Source organism: Corapipo altera, unplaced genomic scaffold (assembly GCF_003945725.1).
Source record: "Corapipo altera isolate COAL_440 unplaced genomic scaffold, ASM394572v1 0, whole genome shotgun sequence".
Taxonomy (NCBI): Eukaryota; Metazoa; Chordata; class Aves; order Passeriformes; family Pipridae; genus Corapipo; species Corapipo altera.
This window is the reverse complement of record NW_020884872.1, coordinates 80,844,536-80,865,879: the sequence shown is the minus strand read 5'-3', so window position 1 is coordinate 80,865,879 and position 21,344 is coordinate 80,844,536. Positions and strand designations below refer to the sequence as shown.

The following is a 21,344-nucleotide window of genomic DNA, read 5'->3' as shown; positions in this document are numbered from 1 at the left end:
TTTGCTCAGTATTGAATCAGTGATTTCAGAGCTGGTATTCAGTAAGCAAAACACATGGTGATTATTTAAGTAAAGCCTCCAAATCTAATGTCTTCTTCATAATACAAAAGCTTTCTTCAAATAATTTAAAATAGTACTGCCAACTCTATCAGTGAGTCCTAACATCGAAAGGAGATGTATTTGTGATCCTCATGGAGGAATACATGTGCATATGGCCATGGCATTCAGAATCTCAGAAAAAACTCTTCATGTGAAAACACTGATAATTTATGGGTGGGAAATCATGCATGGGTTTATAAAGAAAACCAGGTGATGTCCCTCCAGTTTCTTAAACTTTAGAAAACTGACATTCTTTCTTATTCCTGCTAGTGCATGGATTGATAGAGGACTGTTGTGGCACACAGTGATCCAATACCTTTGAGTTTCTTACTTGTACATGGCAAATTTTTCTCCCCCATCCTTGTAAAACACTAATTTGGAGGGACTGAGAAAAGGAAGATTCTGCTTTATCTGTGAATTTCATTTTAGGAGGCCTATACATCAGGAAGCCTGTCTCATTCTAGAAGGATGGTATTAAATTCAGAATTCATTTCCAGCTATCACTTACTTCCTGTGCTTCAAAAAGAAAAGGGCTTTCCTATAGGAAATCTCTAAATTTCATCTCATAGTCTCCTGCAAAGAGTTTGAATAGAATGGTGCTTTAAAGCATTTCTTTACCTAGCATCTTTTGGACTTACAAGCTGCTGAAGGGCAGTTTTCAACGAAATTGAAAACAAAACCCAAATTTGTCTCTAGTTGCTGTGGAAATACAGAATATCCCACTTTGATACAACGGAGCCTAGAGTAAAAGCTTACAGGTATAATAAAATTGACCTTTAGCACAGAACATTTGAATAGTTGAATTCTTATTTGATGTGGTGAGATATTAACTCTCCTAAATTCTAGAAAAAGCAAACCCCAAAATTCCAGACTAATAACTCAATCAGTAACTAAAACTATTAAGATATGGTTTAATTAAAATTAAAAATGCCAATTATTTTTCTCAATATATGACCATATAAAGATAGAAAATAATCTTTCTTTTAATATTACAGCTACTATACTAAGTTTTCTTCTTAGTCAAATATTAAAAATTCATGTCATAAAATTGTATTTATCTATACAAATAAGCATTGAATGAATTTAAACAAGCATAGTATCTTTAGGCAAAGAAAAACTATCTCATATTTCTTTTGATAAAGACATTCCAATGAATGCATCTTAAGCAGTAGCAAAAGAATTAACAAAAATTGCTGCTTAAAAATTTAGAACTTGTTCCAGCAAAGACTCACTCAATGTCCTTTGCTTCTTACAACTCCACATCCCATGACAACCATTTTAAGGCTGATTTTTGGTATGGTTTATGTCTAAGGCTACTAAATGCTCATTAAATAGAAAGAAGATTTTTCAGCTGAATTACTTGCAGCGAATAAAATTTAGTACATTCTCCAGAATGTCAGGGCTTGGAGTTAATAGTACTGAAATGAGCATAGGTTTTCTTCCTTTCCTCAGAAAGCATCACATCACAGAAGCAGAGCTAAAATTCCAGGAGGCAATCAACAGTATCCAACACTAATTATATTTTGTAATTCCAAAAAAGGTTATTGTCCTCTGCATTGGTCTACATTATACAAATAACTAACATAACCTGTAGCTGATCCAAAGAATTCAGAGGTTCTGCAGCAGCACAATTCTGTCTAATGGAATATTTAAATTTTTAATCCTAAATCTACATTCTAATGCTGTGAATATCAGAGATAATCAAACATCATGTTCACTTGATGTCATTTAGGCACATGGATGCCTTTAAAAATTTATGCCCGATTTCATGTTTTCTTGGTGAGGTATAAAGTGTTATGGCGTTACTAGCTGCTATAGGTCAAGATGTTTTTCACATCTAGAATTTGATAATGAAAACATGTTGTAGTACTTGCTGGCTTTCACTAACCATGATTTTCTATTCCTTGCTCAGTCTCCCCATGAGATGTCCTTCCTTGCAACAACAGAAAAGTTCCTTCAAGAGGAAGATAAACATGCAAGAGAGTTTGAAGAACGTTTAAATTTGCACCTTGAAGAGCTGCAAAGATATTCTGAAAATATTCTAAAAAAACATGCCAGGATACAGCAAAGCAGACATACTTAAGCCAGTCACACAATTAAGAAAAGAAAACCAAGTAATGATGCATGAGTTTCTTAAAACTAAAATCTGCAACTAGTTGCTTAATGTATTTAGGCACATTGCCAATAGCATTTATTTTTAGTACCATGTTTTCAATAAGATCATCATTATCCTATGGATTTAAGTACATTGTAACTTGACTATATTACAAAATAAACTCCAAACATATTCTAAAATATACAGGCTGGTTTTGCACAGTCAAATTGTGTGCAGCAGAGACCCTGTTGCAGCTCTGTAAAATAAGTAAGATATTAAAATTCTGTAGTTTACAGGGGGCTAATAAGTGGAATTGTTCCCTTGAAATTGGAATCAGCCAAGAGAAATTCTCTAGATTGTAGAGAAGACTAATAAGGGCCTTTAGCCACGTTATAGCTCGTGGCATAAAGAGCTTATCTATGCTCTGGTTATTCTTGGCTGTGGAAGTAGCCCTTGGGACTCTGGAAATGAGAAATTCGACCTCTTTCTTTCTTACACTCTAAGCCATGTCAGTCCATGAGGGGAACATAAATAGACGAAGTATATATTTTAAAGACACCCCTACTGCCCCTTTTACCAGACCTATAGACTTCACCTGGGGCAGAGCCTGATCTTTACATTAACATTTTATAATTTTTAAATCCTGTATTCAAAAGCATCTCTTTGGGTATTGATGTTTTGGCTCCTTGTTTAACTACATTGGAACAGGACAAAAAAACTTTAACTTCAGACGACTTGTGATCTGTCTTAGGTAAGGGCTTAAATTCTTTACATTTTTCTACAACATAGGAAGAGTTATATAACTGAGCAGAGCTAATTCAACTCCATGTGCTGAAAAAATGCAAAATGTTGAGATTCCTTTTATTTGCAATTCATACTGAATTCTATTGCTGTGCAAGCGAAACAGAAATTACAGACACTGTTGATGAACCACCAATTTTAGTGAATGAGATACTGAAGAACTGCTCTCTAGCATATACTGTTGCCAACTTCCTGGGAAAATCTGGATAAAAATAATACCAGGCTGTCAAACTGCTCCAGTTTGTGAGTAAAAGAAGCCTCATTAATATTCAAGACCATGGCTAAAATGTAAATTCTTTTTCGATGCGATATTTCCATTAAGACAAAATACACTACATCACCCTTACACAAAATACCAAGATTTTAAATACCAGTTTGGCTCAGCTTGCAGTAAAATGAGTAATGAAGAAGAGGACATCAAAGAACCTTTTACAGGAAAATTCAGGAAAATTACTAGACTCAGCTGGAGGAACAAGGACTGAATAAAAAGATGACGGAAGGACATCTGAACAAACTAAATATGTATGCATCTCAACTTAAAGGGAGATGCATCTGGGAGTTGTAAAAGAACTAGTGAAGAAATTCAGGAACCTCTGAAAATGAAACTCAATTTTAAGCCAGGCAAGATCTGTAGAAGCGAAAAGACAGTAAAATATTGTCTTTCAGAAGTGCAAGAGAAATAAATTAACCAGTTAGCCATTTAAACACACAAGACAACAGTATGCTCCATGTCTTCGAAGAACTGTATGTTTCTGAGTCCAGTCCAGGCATGAGGGTACCTCTCAAGGTATCTCACAGACTTCTCAAGGTCTGTGTGATGATACAGAGTGAGTGAATGAAATTATCAAAAAATGAATAAGATTTTTTTTTTCTAAAGTTTTTTAAGATCTGGCCAAGCTACTAATTTTGGCTAATGAAACAATAGAGTTAATTTCAGCCTGGTTTTTGTGCAATGCCATATAATAAAGTCCCTGTAAAAAGCACTGAAAACTGCAAAGTACCTGTAGCTTAACAGCCTACTTGTTATTAGTGCCTGCTCAGAGTGTATTATGCCACAAATGTGCTTAGACAGTATGGATCAAAGTGCCATTTTTTTAACACCTACCTACCAGAAAGGTCACCCTTCTCTTCCTCAGCCAAACAGCATAAGTTGCTCATCTGACAATCCCCAATTTAAATGAGCCCTTTGCTGCCACAGTATGGTTGGAGCCACACCACTGGTTTGAATACCTTAGTTGTATTAAAAGGTAGAAGCTTGACTGAGCTGATAAGAGGTTTCTGAAAGAAGAGATATGTTCCTGATATTATCATGGCAAAAAAACTTTTTAAAGAATGATGGACAGCAAAAATAATAAAGACTGAGAAATTATACACCTTATAAACAGGGGTTGGGCATGTATGTATATTGTCATAAAAAGGAATAATCAGAAGGGTCCAAGGCTATAAATGTCTGAAAGCACCAATAAAAATGAAAAAAAAATAAATTATTAATCATTAAGTTCATTTGACAGGACAAGGCACAATGTTCAGGAGCTATGGATTGCCCAAAACATATAGACAATTTCTATTCTACTTTGTGAATAGCCAGGCAATGGAAAATTTTTGTAAGCTGCTGGACTTTGATGATTTTTCAAAGCTTTACTGAAAAGCATTTTTTTGGCTCCCAGTTGAAAGACTTGTTTTAAATACAAAGAACAATGGTTCAGGCTGCCACCAGCTTTTGCTGAAGGAAAAACCGAGGTCATGTGCACGCAATTGCCAACATGTTTCATCAAGATGTAATTTTGAAATAGTCGGTGGCATAAGAGCTGCCAGAGCATTGCTATCCAATTCACTCCCCAAAACCTACTCTGAGAGGCCTGAAATGACAGTAACTGAACAGAATAATTTAAAAGGGCCTCACATGAAAGTTGGGTATTTAATGCATTTTCTTCCATGTCTTACTCTCTTATCTATGGGAAATTTAGGAGTGTAAGAATGGGAGCGTGTCAGGTGGTGCGTACTCTGAGCCACGCAGAGAGGAATACAAACTGCAGCAGCAAAACACAAATGCCAAATGAACACAAAAATGAACGAGCACAGGCACAGCTTTCTTGCTTTTCCAATGGGTAGACTTAAACAATGACTTAGCTTACCCAGTCAAAAGGCTAATAAATCTCTGCTGTGATCAGAGATACCACAGAAAGTGCCTGACCCCCCCAGTCTCACTGTTCTGGTTTTATTGTACTGGAATGGCTTATAATTCCTGATTAAACGGTGGTACAACAGTGCCTAGAATCAAGCCCACCAGCAATTAATAATTCAAAGCTAGACTAACACCAGCAGTGAGAATGAGATGGAACCCATCAACAAAGACTGCCTAATGAGGTGAGCCTCAGGTGACTTTACAGCTGTGGTGTATCATGCCAGTCATCAAAGCTTGGATTACACAGCCAGCTCAGGTATGCACTGAACTCCATTCAGTCCTGCTGCTTTCTGCTCCTGGGTCTCCCAGAGACTCAACAGCTGGGAGAAGGCAGAGGGCACTGGCAGAAGGTCCTTAGCCTGTATCATGGGATTACATTCTTGTCTGGCTTTACAACCTGTGAGAGCCAATTATAGCATTCATAAGCACATTCCATTCAGAATAGCTATGCACTAAATTTTACACTAACTGCCTTGTGCTAGGGAAGTGTTTTGGTTTTTTTTCTCAGATACAGCAGTCTGCTGAGACAATGCTAGGCTAAGGATTGTTCAAAGCAGAGTTCGTTGGAACTGGCCAAACCAATGTGGGAACTGTGTATTGTTTTTTCCTCACTGTAGGGATCAGATCTCAAAGTTCACTATGTTGGAGTTTCTATTTAATCACACAGACACCCTCAAATCCATAAATAGGCTGTAATTTAATGTAGTGCATATAAATTTCTGCTAGTGGGTTGAGCAGTGCCCCCAGACACTGATATGCTGCACTGTAGTGTCCCTTCCTAAATCAACAGACTGATCAGTTTGTTCTTCTAATCTACTCTTAACCAAACTACCGGGGACGTCGAAACAGATTTATCAAGAAAAAATGCCCAGTTACTTTATGAGAACATGTTTGCATGCGAAGAACAGTCCTGAACCATTCTGTCACCAAATTTCCTGCAACAGATGAAGACTTTACTTGATATTAACCCTTGTAAAATTACACATGGAGCAAGAAATCCTACTGAAGTCCTGGTCCTCAGCATCCCATGTAAGCACCATAGCAAGAATTTTTTTGGTTGAAGCTTCACCAAATAAAGGTATTGTGCAGAAGACAACATCATCTAAGAGCTCCATCTGTAGTGATTATGAAGATGCTCAGCTGGGGCATGGATGGCAGGGGTTTGCTTTGCTGGTACATGCATGTGAACTGGAACCACCTGCTCTGGTAAGAAAGTTCTCCTGGTAAGAATCACAGAATATCCTGAGTTGGAAGGGACCCATAGGAATCATCAAAGTCCAACTCCTGGCCCTGTGCAGTACACTCCAAGAATCACACCATGTGCCTGAAAGTATAATCCAAATGCTTCTTGAACTCTGTCAGGCTGTGACCACTGCCCTGGGGAGCCTGTTCCAGTGCCCAACCACCTTCTGGGTGAAGAACCTTTTCCTAATATCCAACCTAAACCTCCCCTGACACAACTTCAGGCCATTCCCTTGGGTCGTGTCACAGGTCACCGCAGAGAAGAAATCAGTATCTGCCCCTCCTCTTCCCCTCACAAGGAAGTTGTAGACTGCAATGAGGTCTCCCCTCATTCTCCTCTTCTTCAGGCTGAGCAGACCAAGTGACCTCAGCCACTCCTCATATGGCTTTCCTCAAGGCCTTTCACCAACTTTGTTGCCCTCCTTTGGATGCTAATAGCTTAATATCTTTCCTATATTGTGATGCCCCAAACTCCACACAATATTCAAGCTGAGGCCACACCAGTGCAGAGCAGAGCAGTACAATCCCCTCCCTCAACCAGCTGGCAATGCTCTGCCTGTTGCCCCCCAGGACATGGTTGGCCCTCCTGGCTGCCAGGGCACTGCTGACTCATATCCAACTTGCCATTGATCAGGACCCCCAGGTCCCTCTCTGCAGCACTGCTCTCCAGCCTCTCATTCCCCAGTCTATACACACATCCAGGGTTGCCCTGTCCCATGTGGAGAATCCAGCACATATGTGCCCTTGTTAAACTTCTTAAGATTGGTGATTGCTCATCTCTCTATTTGTTGAGGTCTCCCTGCAGGGCCTCTCTGCCCTCAAAGGAGTCATCAGCTCCTCCCAACTTAGTGTCATCATCTCTGTAGTGCAGGTCCAAACCAGAGGCAAAGTGCAGGCTCTAGTTCACCTCTTCCAGAGCTACAGGAGTGTTCAAACCTGAACATAAACAGTCTGGAAAAAGAACAGTTCATCTTCTCTGATGTATGCATTTAAACTGAACATTAGGATGTGAATAAGTAAATCTCTCTGAGCTCTTAAAGTACGTGTAGTTCTTCCTTCTGACCACAAGCAGTGCCACTGGCTTCTCTCACTTGGCTTTGGTGAGCTGGGTCCATGTGCAATGCAGATGGGCACTTAGCCATTGCAAGAATGTTTGACACGATTGCTTTGTTTTCTTAGCATTTTGCAGACGTTTATAAAACTCCATTCAAACTTTGATGTTTATGTATTTGACTCGGATTTGATTTATGCTTTGGAAAATTGGGTTTAAAAACCTGCTTCTATAATTTGATTTATCAGAATGCAATGGCAGGTTTTTAATGACTTCACCTGATAATGAGCACTCTTGGAAACCATATCATAAGACACTGCTGAAGAAGTATCTCAGCATGAGTTTTCTGGTAAAATGCTTGTAATAAATCATTCAGTTTTGCCCACAAGCTACTGTATGCTGGGAAAAGGTTTGAAACCCTATTTCTAAAACATTTTTGAAGGCAACTGACAGTTGGAGTAATACATACAGCTAAAAAACCAGAGACACGGTTACACCTTCGGTTGAGAAGCTCACACAAGTTGACATTTGAGCAACTGCCATTAATTTACTTCCCCATTATTACCCAGTGATTTTTGACAGTTTCTGTCTGCAGAGGCTTCATACCTTTTTTACAAATGCACATTCTCACATTCAATACTAGTAAAAAGGAATTTGGTAGAAAATGTTAGAATCCAAGTTCACTGTTTACTAGAAAAAAAATATTTTTTTTAAGAGTCGAACTGTGAAATCAATTCCACCTTCTGCACAAGGAATCATTCAGAATGTGTAACACTACTGTCCTCTCAATTAGCACTCAGTATAATTGCACATCTCAGAGAATTGAAATACTCAATGTCTCTTATTAGCGACAAGCTATAGGTTCATATTAATGGACATTTGGCTCTGAAAAGATTATTATTGTGACCTGAAGAATTTGCAGACTACAAGAGACAGAGGGAATAAGAAAAAGCAGCAGAAATTAAACATCTCATTAGAGAAGTAATCATAAATGTTATCTAACCCAACTGACCTTTTACCCATTTAGTTGTTATCAACCAGTACATCAGTTCATTGCTCGCATGTGTCACAGACTCAACTCTTGCAGAAAATGAAAAGGGGGAAAAATCACATAAGGACTCTGAACAACTTCAGGGGAAGCTCTCCAAATTATAAAATCATTGCTTGGGCTCATAAAAAAGCCCTGCAGGTGGAAGGGACTGAAATAAGCCTACTACTCAGAGATGGGAATGTCACAGGGACTTTGTTAGAGCCATCAGAAAGTATCACAGAACAAGCAGGGACAGGAAAATCTTGGTTAAGGATCTACGAAAGAGGAGGATGAGGAGGAATCTATGGAAGTGATTAGCAGAAACTCTGCTTCCATTCTAGATGCCCAACACACCAAGTACCCCAGGACACATATATGTAAAATACACACACTTTTGTTTGCGTCCTCAGGCACAAATTTTATTCAAGCTGAACAGCTCCACTGAAAAAGGTGCAATCTACCAGAGCTCCATCTCAGCCATCCCTGACTGAGGATAAAATAAAAATAGGACAAGGATTTGGTGCCTGGGAGAACAGAAACAGCTGGGAGATGACACAGACTAAGCAATTACTTTTACAGATGCATCACTCTCCAGTTGAAGGAAGCAGTTCTCAGTGCAAAGCACAGATAATTTCAGTGTCAGTAATGGCTCACTGAGCACACGGGTTCCACGGCAGACTTCCCGCTGGTCACTCGTGGGCACAACACAATGGCCATCCTCTCTGTGTTTGTTGTGCTTATATCCCAAAAACTATGATGCAAGCTGAGCAGGGGAACAATCTAACAATTCATCCAACCTCTTCCTTTTAGCTTTCAGTGAATTTTGAATTTCAAAAACACCTTAGTCTGCAGGGCTAGTTTAATTCTAGACGCTCCTGCCAGCAAGCGTCAGGAGCCGTGGCCATCCCTGTACCATCAGGTATCTCTGTCATTCTGAGTGGAGTTGGTTCACAGCTGGCCACAGGCTCATCCCACTGTGGGAACACGGGCCTTAGGGCAAAGAGCACTACAAGGACCTGCATTTGCTTGCATATATTGGTTTTTTGTACAGTAACTCTGGCTGGCAGCAGCATTATGCACAGCAGTACGCAAGGGTAACACAGGAAGCATAGCCCCCTCTGTCATTGGAACTCTGACCATTCCCATTGACTTTGCTGGGACTATCCTTGTGTCAAAAGACAACATGTGAGGGAAAGAACCGAGAGGTCTTTGACTTTCCACACAGAAATACTTCCTGCCATGCTTCAGTGCACTGTAGCATCAGTTCTTCCTTGCTTGGCCTGTGTTTAAGCAGCAGTGAAGAGTTTTCAAATTCCCTCCCCAAAGTCTTCTGAAGGTTAATGCCTACTGAGTGCCTTAAAAGATTTGGATGAGAAAGAGCTGTAGTAGAACACAGGGTCAGTGAAGCATTTTGATGAGAATGTATAGCTTGATTTACTAGAATAAAACTGCCCAAACTGTACTCACAGATTCCTTCAAATGAGCGGATGGGGCATGTCACAGGACAGCAGCTCACTTCAGCAAAGAGATGAGAGACGAAAGTTACACTCATGTTACTTTTCTTTCCTTATTAAAAGAATAATCAAGAGCTGTATTCAAAGTTGCCTTTTTATTGCCACTTATACAGATTTAAATATTGAACACTCAGATAAACAACTATCTGTATTTATGCAGATTGTTATTAGTTACTTCACAATAACCTGGCAGAATCTCCCTTTCTAAATTCTGTAAGATTCCTTCCAGCAGATCCTGAAGTATTCACTTTGCATGTTGGGATCTCACACCAAAAAGATATTCTTTTTGAGTGAACTATATAGTGGTTAATGAAAAAATTATTACAATACGTAGGCTTTCACAGTAAGTCACATTTTTTGCAAAATAATTTGAAGATTCCAAGTAAGACTTCTCTCTTTTATTCAAAAAATAAATATATCCTTTCTGAATCTAAGCACTTCATATGACATTAAGTACAAAGAAGAAATGTACTTCTTTGGAAGTTCTGAAGTAGACACACAAGAGCTCATGGGAGCAACATTATCCATAACAACAATAAAAGCTGAAAGCTGATTTTTTACAAATTTATAGCAGAACACAATTTCCTTTTACAATATAGAGCTTCAAACAGATTTAAGAAAAACATCATTTTAAAAGTCTGAAAGGCACATGAACTGGGCCATAAAACGTACTGGCATATTCACTAATACGTTTTATGTTACATTCCAAAAGAGAATCCGCAGGACCCTAACCAAGAGAAAGACTGAAAATACCAGCAAGTTCCTTTGTAAAGTACTGAAAGAGTGGCAGAGAGTTCCTTTTGGCTCTTGGTAAAATTATTAATACCCCAAAGCTAGAGAGTCTGAGAAGCTGCATCATTCAGTTGTATTTGGACGAGTCGCTACATAAACAAACACAACAATCAGCAGTACTACAACAGCCAGTGTGGGAAGCACGACGGTGGTGATTTGTTGCCGAGCCTCTTGCATTGCCTGTTTTCTCTCCTTTTTATCTTTGGAGGTCTCTTTTTTGGGTTTTCCTCTTAGCTGCCTCATCCTCCTCTTTGGATCTTCTGCTTGCCAAATGTGGGAGCAAAGGGAGTGGAACAGCAGAAAATAGTCCAAGGTCTTTTGAAACAAGGGGTTGAAGAATTCCTTCTCCTTCAAGTGGTTGGCTGTGCAAGAAACTGCAAGAGAAAGAGAACAATTCACATTCCAGTTATTAAAACCGTTTGCTGTTCCACTTGGTAAATCTTTCATCCAACAGACACTAATGCAGCTTCTTTCAAGGAAAGAGAATCTCAGTGTGCTCACTCAGATCATCCACATAACGCTTTCCCCTTAAAAACTAGAGCAGTTCATCATGGCATATATCTGTCCAAGAGCCCTGAACTTTCACTCTGTTTAGCCAGAAACAAAGCCTGGCACCACACATTTTATCCTCCAAGGCAAACAAGGTAACACACCTGAAGACTTAATGAAAATAATATGAATTAGTCTTGTGTCAACATAGGGTACCAGCTGTCCCTTCCTTCAAAGAGCACCAGGCCCCGGCTCAGGGGCTGCGGCTCCCCACAAACCTGCAGAATGAGGACGGGCAAGCACACATCCTATCTTAAGTGTTTATCACCCACAACATGTATTTATTAGAATAAAGGGTATTCTAACAGGAAGAAATGGGGAGAAAGAACTGCTTAATTTAATACTTCTGGTTCTGCTGCCACAGAACAAAGTCTAAATCGTAACATGACTCAGTGCTGTCATTCTTATTGCAGCTGTCATTGATAGAAGAAGAGCCCAAGTGATAACCAGCCTGCTTACAAATCACTGGTGTAGACAAGCAGTCATTAATAAAGGAGAAGGCTGTTGCTCTGAAGCATCTACTAGACAATGTTTAAAAGCAGAAGTATCTATAATGTGAGATTAACAAAAACACGGCATGGTACAGAAGCCTCCAAAATCAGGCTGACTGTGCAGTGAGGGCGGGTGCCAGCCCTTGGTTACACTCCTCTTCACTACATTCCTCGGTTCTGCCGCGGCACAACAGCTGCACACAGGCCACACGTACCTAAACACAAATTTGGACAGTAACGATTACTGGTGTCAAATCCTCAGCTGAACTGAAGTAAATTATGAACTCACGTTTTTCCACCACTCTAACATACTCAGAATAAAATGTATGTAGAAATTAGTGGTTACTGCAACTTCCTCTTCTCTTTCCCTCTTATTTCAAAATATAAAGATGATTTTAATGTGCTGCTGTAGGTGAGGAGCATGTGTCATCAAGCAAAACTGCAAAGCTCTCTCAGTTCACCCCAGACACAACTTCCTCTTGATGTGTCGTCTCTGGTCAATGCTACAAGCTGTCTTGTGACTACTTTTTTTAAAATAACAAGAAGAGGTTTCACTGAAAATGGGATGCTTTCTGTTGGTGTTAGCACTCAACCTGATTTGTCAGCCCAATCACAAAAGCAAAACTGAACTAAAACACTCACATACCAAGCAACAATACTCACCTGTAGGTTATCTGCAGCTACAAAGGAGTTTTCAACCTTGCTCATAACAGCAGCAATTTGCCTGCTGTGAATCTCATTCAGGCAATTAGGTTAGTGAGATACTGCACTATTTAAGGTAAAATGCAGAATAACTCTGCTAAATTGAACTGCTAGAACCAACCAGACTATCTGAGAAACCACGTGGTACTAGAAAACTGATAACAGATCAAACCATCAGTATTTCTGGCTTTAAATGGTCCTTCCTGGATACAATCTAAACAAACAAACAATGAAAACAACGACAAAAAAGCACACCCCCCTCCCCCAAAAAAAAAATATCTCAAGCATGACAAGATATCAGTGTTAGGCCGGATTCATCGATTCCACATCCCCTGCACACACAGACAAGTTGTTTTGTGATCATAAACTTTGCAAATTCAACTTGCACTTGAACACAGACCCTTCATTTCAGTTTTGATAAAGCACAGAAGAGAAATTTTGGTGCTTGGGATATTTTTCAAAAGAGAAAACAGTAAAGTTAAAGTCTTGGAAAGAACTAATTCCTTCTACACGCTGCACCATTAGAATCAAAATATATAACAGTGGTCAATGAACTTTGGGATGGAGAGGTAGACAGGAGTTGGATGGAGAAACTAAACACAACACCCTGTATCAGTCTTTTAATCAAATGGGACTACTTAATTTTTAAACTTTCATAACTTTCTTCCCAGCAAATCATCAACCCTCTTAGTGATTCAGGGCAGAGCTTTTGGTATCCCATGTTCTGCGAACTATGGGTTTCTGGTTTGGTTTTGTTGTTTTATCACTTCTCTAATTAACTCCTGAATTTCCTCTGGGGCAAAAGAAATCTGTTTTACCCCTTCCATTTCCATTCCCTCTCCTCTTGCTCGGGTCACAAGCTTTATTACCAAACTCTAGAAAAACTGCTATGCAAAAAATAAAGTTTTACGTTTGTCCTTTGGGATAATTAGACTACCACAGCATTTCAGGCTGTATTTTGGTATTGTTTTCTGTCTCTACTGTTAGTGTACATCAGTGGGTTTTGTATCCAGACTACTCACAAGACCCAAGAAGTGACAGACAGTAAAAGCCTTTGGGACTTCCTGTGTACCATAGTAACAAACAGGAGTTGCCATGAAACCAATCCCTCTAACAATAAATGTATGCCTTGATCTATGTAGCATCACTTGCTAGCCAGACATTAAAAACATCAGCATGTTTTTTAGTGTCTCTTTTGAATGAATATTTCATTCTGAAGCAAAATTATACCAAGTTAATTACATACACTGGCTAACATCTGACGGCTTAGAACAGAAAGCCTTCCCGCAAATGTCAGCACCACTTGAATTGCAAGCTGATGCTCTCCAGTTTGGGAATCTGGCATCAATCTCCAGATATGTTTCCAGTAGATTGGGTTGCTTGGCTTTGCTACTGGCAAAGAGGGACTCGCATAGAAACTGGCCCACAGTTTTCAGAGCGATAAGCCTTAGGGTTCATCTTAACTCAACCATAAAATGGAAGCGGTGAATCTCTGCAAGTTGCTGCCAGGCTCCTGCTGCCACCAGGCGCCAGGCTGTGACTACCAGGATTGGGCAGTCGCTGCAAGAGACAACACTTCCCCACAGGAAAAGTCCAGGATGCTGTAGAGTCTGCTATGTTCATCTTGGTAGGAAACAGCAGTGGAAAACCAGTGCTCATTGGTATATGAGGAAATTCTACAGCCCATGTTGTACACAAGCACAGTAAGGGTGCCACAGCTATCCCCTTCTGCTGCCAAGCCTCTTGCCAGCCCCCATGGACTTAATTGACTACTAAAAATTATGAAAGGAAAGAAACAGATCCATAAAGCACATCAAGTCAGTGACAGGGACAGGATTACAACATTAGGGTCTTGCTTCCTGTGGTGTGCACAGCCCATGAGAACACTTTATCTGACATTACTGAGATATGTCCTCCTTCAGTCAGCAATCACCCTGCTTGTGCACTGGGAAGGCTGAACTCAAGTGAAGAGAGGAAGGAAATAATATGGCATTGGGATGGATGTAATTAACAGATTCATTAGCACTGCCCATTTAAAACATTTCAGAGCAAGTTGCTATCAAAAGGTCCATGCGAAAGTGATGTCCCATGGGGACTTCAATCCTGTGCAAACTCTAACTCTCAAACAGCTGCAGAAGAACTGGACACTCACCCTTCCTCCTCTAACAGAGCCTGAGAGTCTCCTTTTCATTTCAGTCTCCCCTGAACAGGAGAGGGCTCACTGCTGTAGATTGTACACATCCTTCTAAGGCTCCTTCCCATCTCTATTAACTGCTCAACTGGCCCAAGCATCTGCTGGATGCTTGATCACTAAAGTGGAATCACCAGGCTAGAAAAGATCACCAAACTAGTTCAACTACTGCTTTAACTGGAAAGTCAGCAAATCTCTCAACTGGGACATAAGTAGAACTGCAACAGAAGGGATTAAGAGACTCTAGCAAAAGGGGCATATCTGTAGACCACAACACCATGACAGCAGCCTGGCACTAGCCAGAGACTTTAACCCCACCTTCCTTTTATTAATTTTGCAATTTAAAATTTGACAATAAAATTGCATGGGATGATGAGATTATTTTTAAGGTCACTATAGCAAAGTTTCCCCCAAAAGCAGGAACCTGCTGGCTAGAAATAAACAATCTTGATTGCCAAGTCAAGAAAATGAGTGTTGACTTGGTATAGTTGTTTGAAACACCCATTTCACAGAGCCTACCCCAGCTTCACACTGAAAAACTAAGGTTTAAAGCATAACAAAACATTAAAAAGTTCAAGCTACTGAAGAGAAAACTAAAGACATCATTCTTCAAGATAATAAAAAATCCACAAATTTAGTAGTCTGTCTTGCCTGGTAGAGAAATTACACTCCTCCTTGTACATCATTCACATTGCTTTTTATATACAAAAGTGCTCTTCATTCTGTCTTCTGGGTTAAGTTACTCTAAACTGTTTTTGCAGAGCTAATATCAAAACCCAAAAGCATGAATCAGTTGGACTCACTGAATCAATCATACCAATGTTGAAGCGTTTACCAGCATCTTAGAGCAAATCAGCTGTGGCTAAGCAGGGATAATTGTGTACTAGAAGGCTGTAGTGGAACCTGTAGTATCCTTCAACAAGTGGAACTTGTAACCTTCAAAACACGTCAACAATCTTCCAATCAGAATTTATGGCAGTGTGTCATCTCCTTTTTTTAGTAAAATTAACTCTGACCCTTAGTAATCTGCAATTAAAGGCTCCTCACACCACACATGGCTATTCCTGTGAGCCTCGAAAGGCTACACCAGCACTCGTGGAATACTGCAAACCTGGAGATCATTGTAAATGCAACACACGCACAAAAGGTTTTGTTTACCTGCACTTGGTGTAACTGCACATCTCAAAATGTCTAAAGAACTTACTATCACCAACCTTACAGTATGAACATATTAGCCATGTGTTTTAAACTGACTAGTTTTTCCCCAAATCCAAAATTACAAGTGTTTGCAAGCCAATTTGGATCAACCTGGCTTCATGATCCTGAAACCGATCCTGTAACATTTCTGGAACAGCAAAACAACTTGAAATTCAAATAATCAATCAGACAGGAATTAATTTTTATAATTCAAATTTTCCTCTAGGGCCATGGATGTTACTGAGACATTAAAAATAAAACCAAACAACAAACCAGCAGACAGTCTGGACACACTGTATTCAGATTGCCTGTCAACACCAGGGAAAAAGGACACAAGATATCTAACCAGACAATACTCCTCAGATTATTTGAGCATTAAAAAGCCCCCAAATCAGTAGTTCTCAATCATCAGGACGTACCAACATCAGAGTCAAGAACCCAAACCAACAAGCTTATCAGCTTGTTACTTATTTTTGCTGCTGGGCTGATTACTTCAGGGTACTGCAGCCAAAGCTGCTACACACAGGCTGGAAGAATTTGGTCTAAGAGTTGGGAAGAGAAGGAGGTGGGAACTAAAGGGGCAAGAGGAAGACTGGTTAGCAGGGAACCACTGCTCAGCATTGAGCAGTCATTACAACAGGAGCACTCCCCATCCTCATGACAAAGACCACCCTTCCCACCAGGGAAACAGGATTGTTCCTCGAACTGCTGAAGCCCAAGGCCATGGCACAAAGCGCTCACCTTGCATGGCCCCAGGAGAACGGAGGCAACAGCTCTGTGCAGCCAGAGCAGCAGTGCAGGGTCTTCTACACACCAGGCTTTAATCCCCCTTACCTCCTGCAACTTCAACTTCCTTGCAGCTGAGCCAGTGGCCAGCCAGTGAGCTGCAAGGCAGCTCTGACAGAGCAGAAGGAAACCTGACGTGATGTGCTGCCCCAGCCAGCACAGGGAGCCCAGAATCAACAAATTAACTGAAGTAATATCACTCTCACTTCTAGCTTTAATTAAAGTGGGGTCTAAGCTACAGAGACATGTTATTTCCTACCTTTGAAACCAGGCAAATGGTTTGGGTTTTAGTGAATGACTGAACTGCATGTTACACGAACGAATTTAATGAAGGACAAGTCTTATTTTAGGGTACCCCATGGAACCCAGGTTTATTTTTTTAATCATTACTCTATAACTGATTTTACCTTAAGGTGACATACCACATTTTGGATAAGGAATTTTTTTTCCTGCAACTCTAAGAATCTGGTCATTGCAGGAATAGCATCAGCAAGGTCACAAATTTCTAAGGTATTTTGGCCAGCTTAGACATGCAGCTAAATGGGAAAAGTATTTCAGAAGGAGTTTGGAACAAATTTACAAACAGGAATACTGGTGCTTGGAGCTCTAGATGGGGTCTCCAGAGATGACAATCTGCATACAGCCTTTCCATCCTCCCAGGTCCAAATCTGTCCCTTGTTTTTTAGCTTGTGTTTAAGTTTTGGCAGGTGTAAGAAGAATAACAATCCTGACATCATCTCTGACGGACATATTCATTACTTTGTGTGGCTATTACCTGCATAGCATTTGCAGGGGGCACTTGGACCAGATCACACCCAACTCCCAAGCAGAGACAGAAGCTAAACCTGCCCTTGTGTTTGAATCAGACATATTAGGCACCCAGTGCCTCTCCAAACTGGCTCTATGCAGGGGGTTCTAGAGGGAAAAAAAGCAAAAAAGCTTGATTGTAACAGTTTTAGGCAACTGCAGTAGAGGTTGTCCATCACTATTTCCATCATATTCAAGCCCAGTTATGACACTTAATTTTAAACACTAAATGTAAAATTATAGTTTAGAAAATCTTCATTATTTGACTGGTTCTGTGTAATCACTTGTGTGGGTGACAAAGACTAGAAGCAGAGATTTGTCAATTTGACTAAGAGAGCTGAACCATAAAGGGCAAGCCTGCCCAGAGCATTAACAAAATACTTCAATCCTAGTCTCATCCTCCATCTCTCCCCCATGCCTTCCCAGCCAAACCACTCTGAGCAACACAAAATCAGTCCCATGATTAAGTGAATATTCCTACAGCTACAGGACAGCTTCTTTTGGTAGTGAAACACAGCTCTGTGCAATCACTAAAGAAGAGAAATTATCACCTATTTAAAAAAACCAAAACTTTTAATTTGTACAAGCCATTCCGTAACAAAACAAACAACAACTGCAACAACAGCCATACAAATAACTTTTGCTTCTGCATGGTCAAATGCTCTGGGTCCTCCATTCCTTTTAGACTGAAACTGCACAGCAGAATTGATGCATAGCTGAAGATAATGCTTGCAATGCTAAATTTGAGATCTTCTGTTTCAGTGACACTGTCATGATTTCAGAGTCTGCTAAAAATGAAGAAAAGCATTAAGAGAAATTTTTTGCTCTGTGAAAAATGGATTTTCATGTTACAGCATGAGGCCAATTCTTAATACCATAAAAATTTACCTCAGTCTATTTGACTGTAGCAAGGAATTACAATTAGCAAATCAAAAGAACCCTGTTTTCAAGGGTAAAAGCTTTTAATTACACACATAACAATATGGAACTATTAAGATTCTGTTTGAAGTCAGTTTAACATTATTTTTCAGTGAGAGGTGGTGGCTTTTTTTCTAAATCTGAATTGACCTGTCGTTACTGCAACATCACATTTACTGTAAATGTAGCTTTGAGAGTCTCCAAACTACTCACAGCATTTGGAAAATGAAAGCCAGCAGTGAATGCTGCCAGAGAGTCAGGGAGAGCAAGGCCGTCAAAGCAGAAAGCTATTTCAATACGATTTTCACAATTCTAAGGACTTGGGTATAGTGAGCAATCTCTATTAGAAACAAAAAGCTCTGGATCTTTGCATTTGGGAAGGCCTTGTTAAACAGAGGCGAGGTGATGGTGGGTTTGGCGCATACGGCATTGCAGTGCAATCCTATCTGTCCTGAATACAGCAAAGAAACAGAGCAGCATTCAATTAAAACAAAATAAATAAAAAGACAAGTCATTTTGCTCCATGAACAGGGGGATAAATAACGCGTATTTTTCTTTGTAGATAAAGAACCAGCAACAGGCAGTCCAATGAAGAAATACAACTAATGTTTACTGAAAACACAAGAAAAACAAACATGTAATTTCTGCCACTGCATAAATTTGATTCATAGGGGAGGCTATACAAGAAGAGCTTGCCATTCTCCGTCTCTACAGCTACAGATGATCTCGTGCATAAATGCAGCAAACCAGAACACCTAGCAGGTGACTTGATATTATGTGTTTGCTCAGCTGGTTTCTTAAAAAGTAATTTTCTCAGCTGCTTCTGACAATGTTCCTTTGGATGCAAAACATTTCTCTTTCCAGGGTGTTTACGGAAATTCAGTCAGTTTCTAAATAGCTACACTAAATAAATAATAAAAATAAACTAGTCACTGGTGTCAGAGCTTCTCAAAATTGAAGTGCTGCTTTCCTAGACCAATCCCAAGAATGTTCCAGCTGCAAGAAGGGGCATCAGGAATCTGGTGTGAAAACCATGTTCCTGTTCTCCAGTATAACTGTGCCAGCCCACTGAGACCTTCAACTGTTGCTGCTTAGTCACACCTCAAGCTGAACTGTCACCAGAAGGTAGCAGCGCTCATCTTCTGAGATGATGACAACCTAGATGGGAAACACACTTTTCCTACAATCCAGCATGAGGTCTGGTTGATACTTCCCCTGTTCAAACTACGAGCTTCCCAACACAGTCACTCTGTGAGACAGCATTGCTATAAAGGTGTTGGAAACAGATCCCTGAGGCATGCGCCAGGCAGAACGCCAGGCAGTCCGAAGCCTGATGTTACAGTTTTGTAATGCAAACAGGAGAGCTGAGGGACTGTCATTGCTTTTCATTATAATTCTACTATCATTAAAGCTTTGGCACTGAAAATTGAGTCCAGGGTAAAGACTGGCAGGCAGAAAATCCATGCCCACATCAAGAATGGAATGTTAAATCTAAAACCACAAAACCCACAAAGGCAAGGGCTGAGCCTGGGGCAGCAGGGGGTGTACGCGCGTACACGTGTGTGTGCACTGGAGAGGGGGACAGTGGAGAGTGACCAAGAGAAAAGCTGAAAGAATAGTCCCAAGACACCAGGGCAACATGTAGATATGTATACTTTCTGACCACATGACAATCTGTGTATGACAGACTCAAAACTTTTTGTGAAACAAACAGTTTGTTTCTTCTTGTTGAAGAAACAGTTTGTTTCTTCAAAAGGCACAAAGGGAAATCTTGCTCTTCTAGCTCAAGACACAGAACTTTCTGCCATAGGTATAAGCAAAAGTACATGTACCTGGGTTCCTGAAATACTTCTGAGACAGTCCTGCAGGGGAAAATGGACAGCACTGCACCAACAACTGCACTTATTTTATTTTATGCAGTAACTTGGAGGTATTCACAGTTTTAAACCAAGCTAGATGCAATGCCGGAGCATGCTCAACAAAGGGTTCAGATCTCAAACTCACCCCCTTCAGGGCTTGTCTGAAGTTCTGGTTTTTCAACCTTTTTTTGGCACGGATGGTTTTCAAGTAGGAGGCTGAGGAAAGACTGCTGGCAAAATGCCTGTCTCTCCCTGCTTGTACATATGCCAGGGAAGGACTGTATGGCACTAGAACGTAACTAAATCACACAAAAATCGACCCAAATACAATTGATGAAGTGGGTGCCTGTGTTACTCCCTTCCTTACTTGTTTTCCAAGCAGGGCAGATGTTTTAGAGCTTATGCAGTGCTTGGCTTTCATTCCCACCTCAGTGGCCTTCTGCATGCTCTCATTTGATCTGGGTAATCAAGCTATCAGTGAATACATTACATTAGAACAGCACCATAGCTTTAGGCTAGACCTCTTCTCTGGCAGACAGGAATCTACATCTTTCCCAAATTCCTTTCAAATTACAGATATGTTCTCAACATCAGTGTGACAACAATGCAATCAGGACACCTTTTTGGGGGGGGGGAAGGGAAGATAAGAACTGAGACTTGCAACACAGGATGGGTGGGGAATTTTCTCTTCCTATAACTGGTCTCAGTGAAATCTCATTCTGTTTACTCCCCAGCTTAAACCTGAAGTCTTATTACATTTCACTAAATAATCCCACATTATAATGAAGCAGTCGGCTTTCCTGCCATGATTGATAGATTTTTTGCAATTATTTAAGGAGAAGGTACATAATTACATACAGCTGGAATAGGCTGATCAAATCCTTGTTAGTGTCTGTCAATATACACATAATAAGACAGTGTGACATTAATGTAAACTAATTTAAATGCAGAAATTTTAATTAAGTCTTAATAAAATTACAGACGGAAAAAAAAAGGTTTTGCACAGTCTAACCAAATACAGTTTTCCAGCAGAGC

At 40.1% G+C, this 21,344-nt stretch overlaps 2 protein-coding genes across 11 annotated transcripts in view; one reads left to right on the top strand and one right to left on the bottom strand.

Moving 5' to 3' along the window:
- DEUP1 (deuterosome assembly protein 1) overlaps window positions 1-2,489 on the top strand; it is a 42,065-nt gene extending 39,576 nt beyond the window's left edge. For all 5 annotated transcript variants that reach the window (XM_027646341.1, XM_027646500.1, XM_027646589.1 and 2 more), the window contains one exon: window positions 2,012-2,489. In XM_027646341.1, the coding sequence (XP_027502142.1) occupies window positions 2,012-2,182 (171 nt within the window). In that variant the 3' untranslated portion in view covers window positions 2,183-2,489. The remainder of the gene's footprint in view (window positions 1-2,011) is intronic.
- A 7,604-nt stretch (window positions 2,490-10,093) lies between these two features.
- The window catches only part of SMCO4 (single-pass membrane protein with coiled-coil domains 4), a 28,125-nt gene continuing 16,874 nt past the window's right edge, over window positions 10,094-21,344 (bottom strand). For all 6 annotated transcript variants that reach the window (XM_027646212.1, XM_027645899.1, XM_027646138.1 and 3 more), the window contains exon 2: window positions 10,094-11,183. In XM_027646212.1, the coding sequence (XP_027502013.1) occupies window positions 10,873-11,052 (180 nt within the window). In that variant the 5' untranslated portion in view covers window positions 11,053-11,183 and the 3' untranslated portion in view covers window positions 10,094-10,872. The remainder of the gene's footprint in view (window positions 11,184-21,344) is intronic.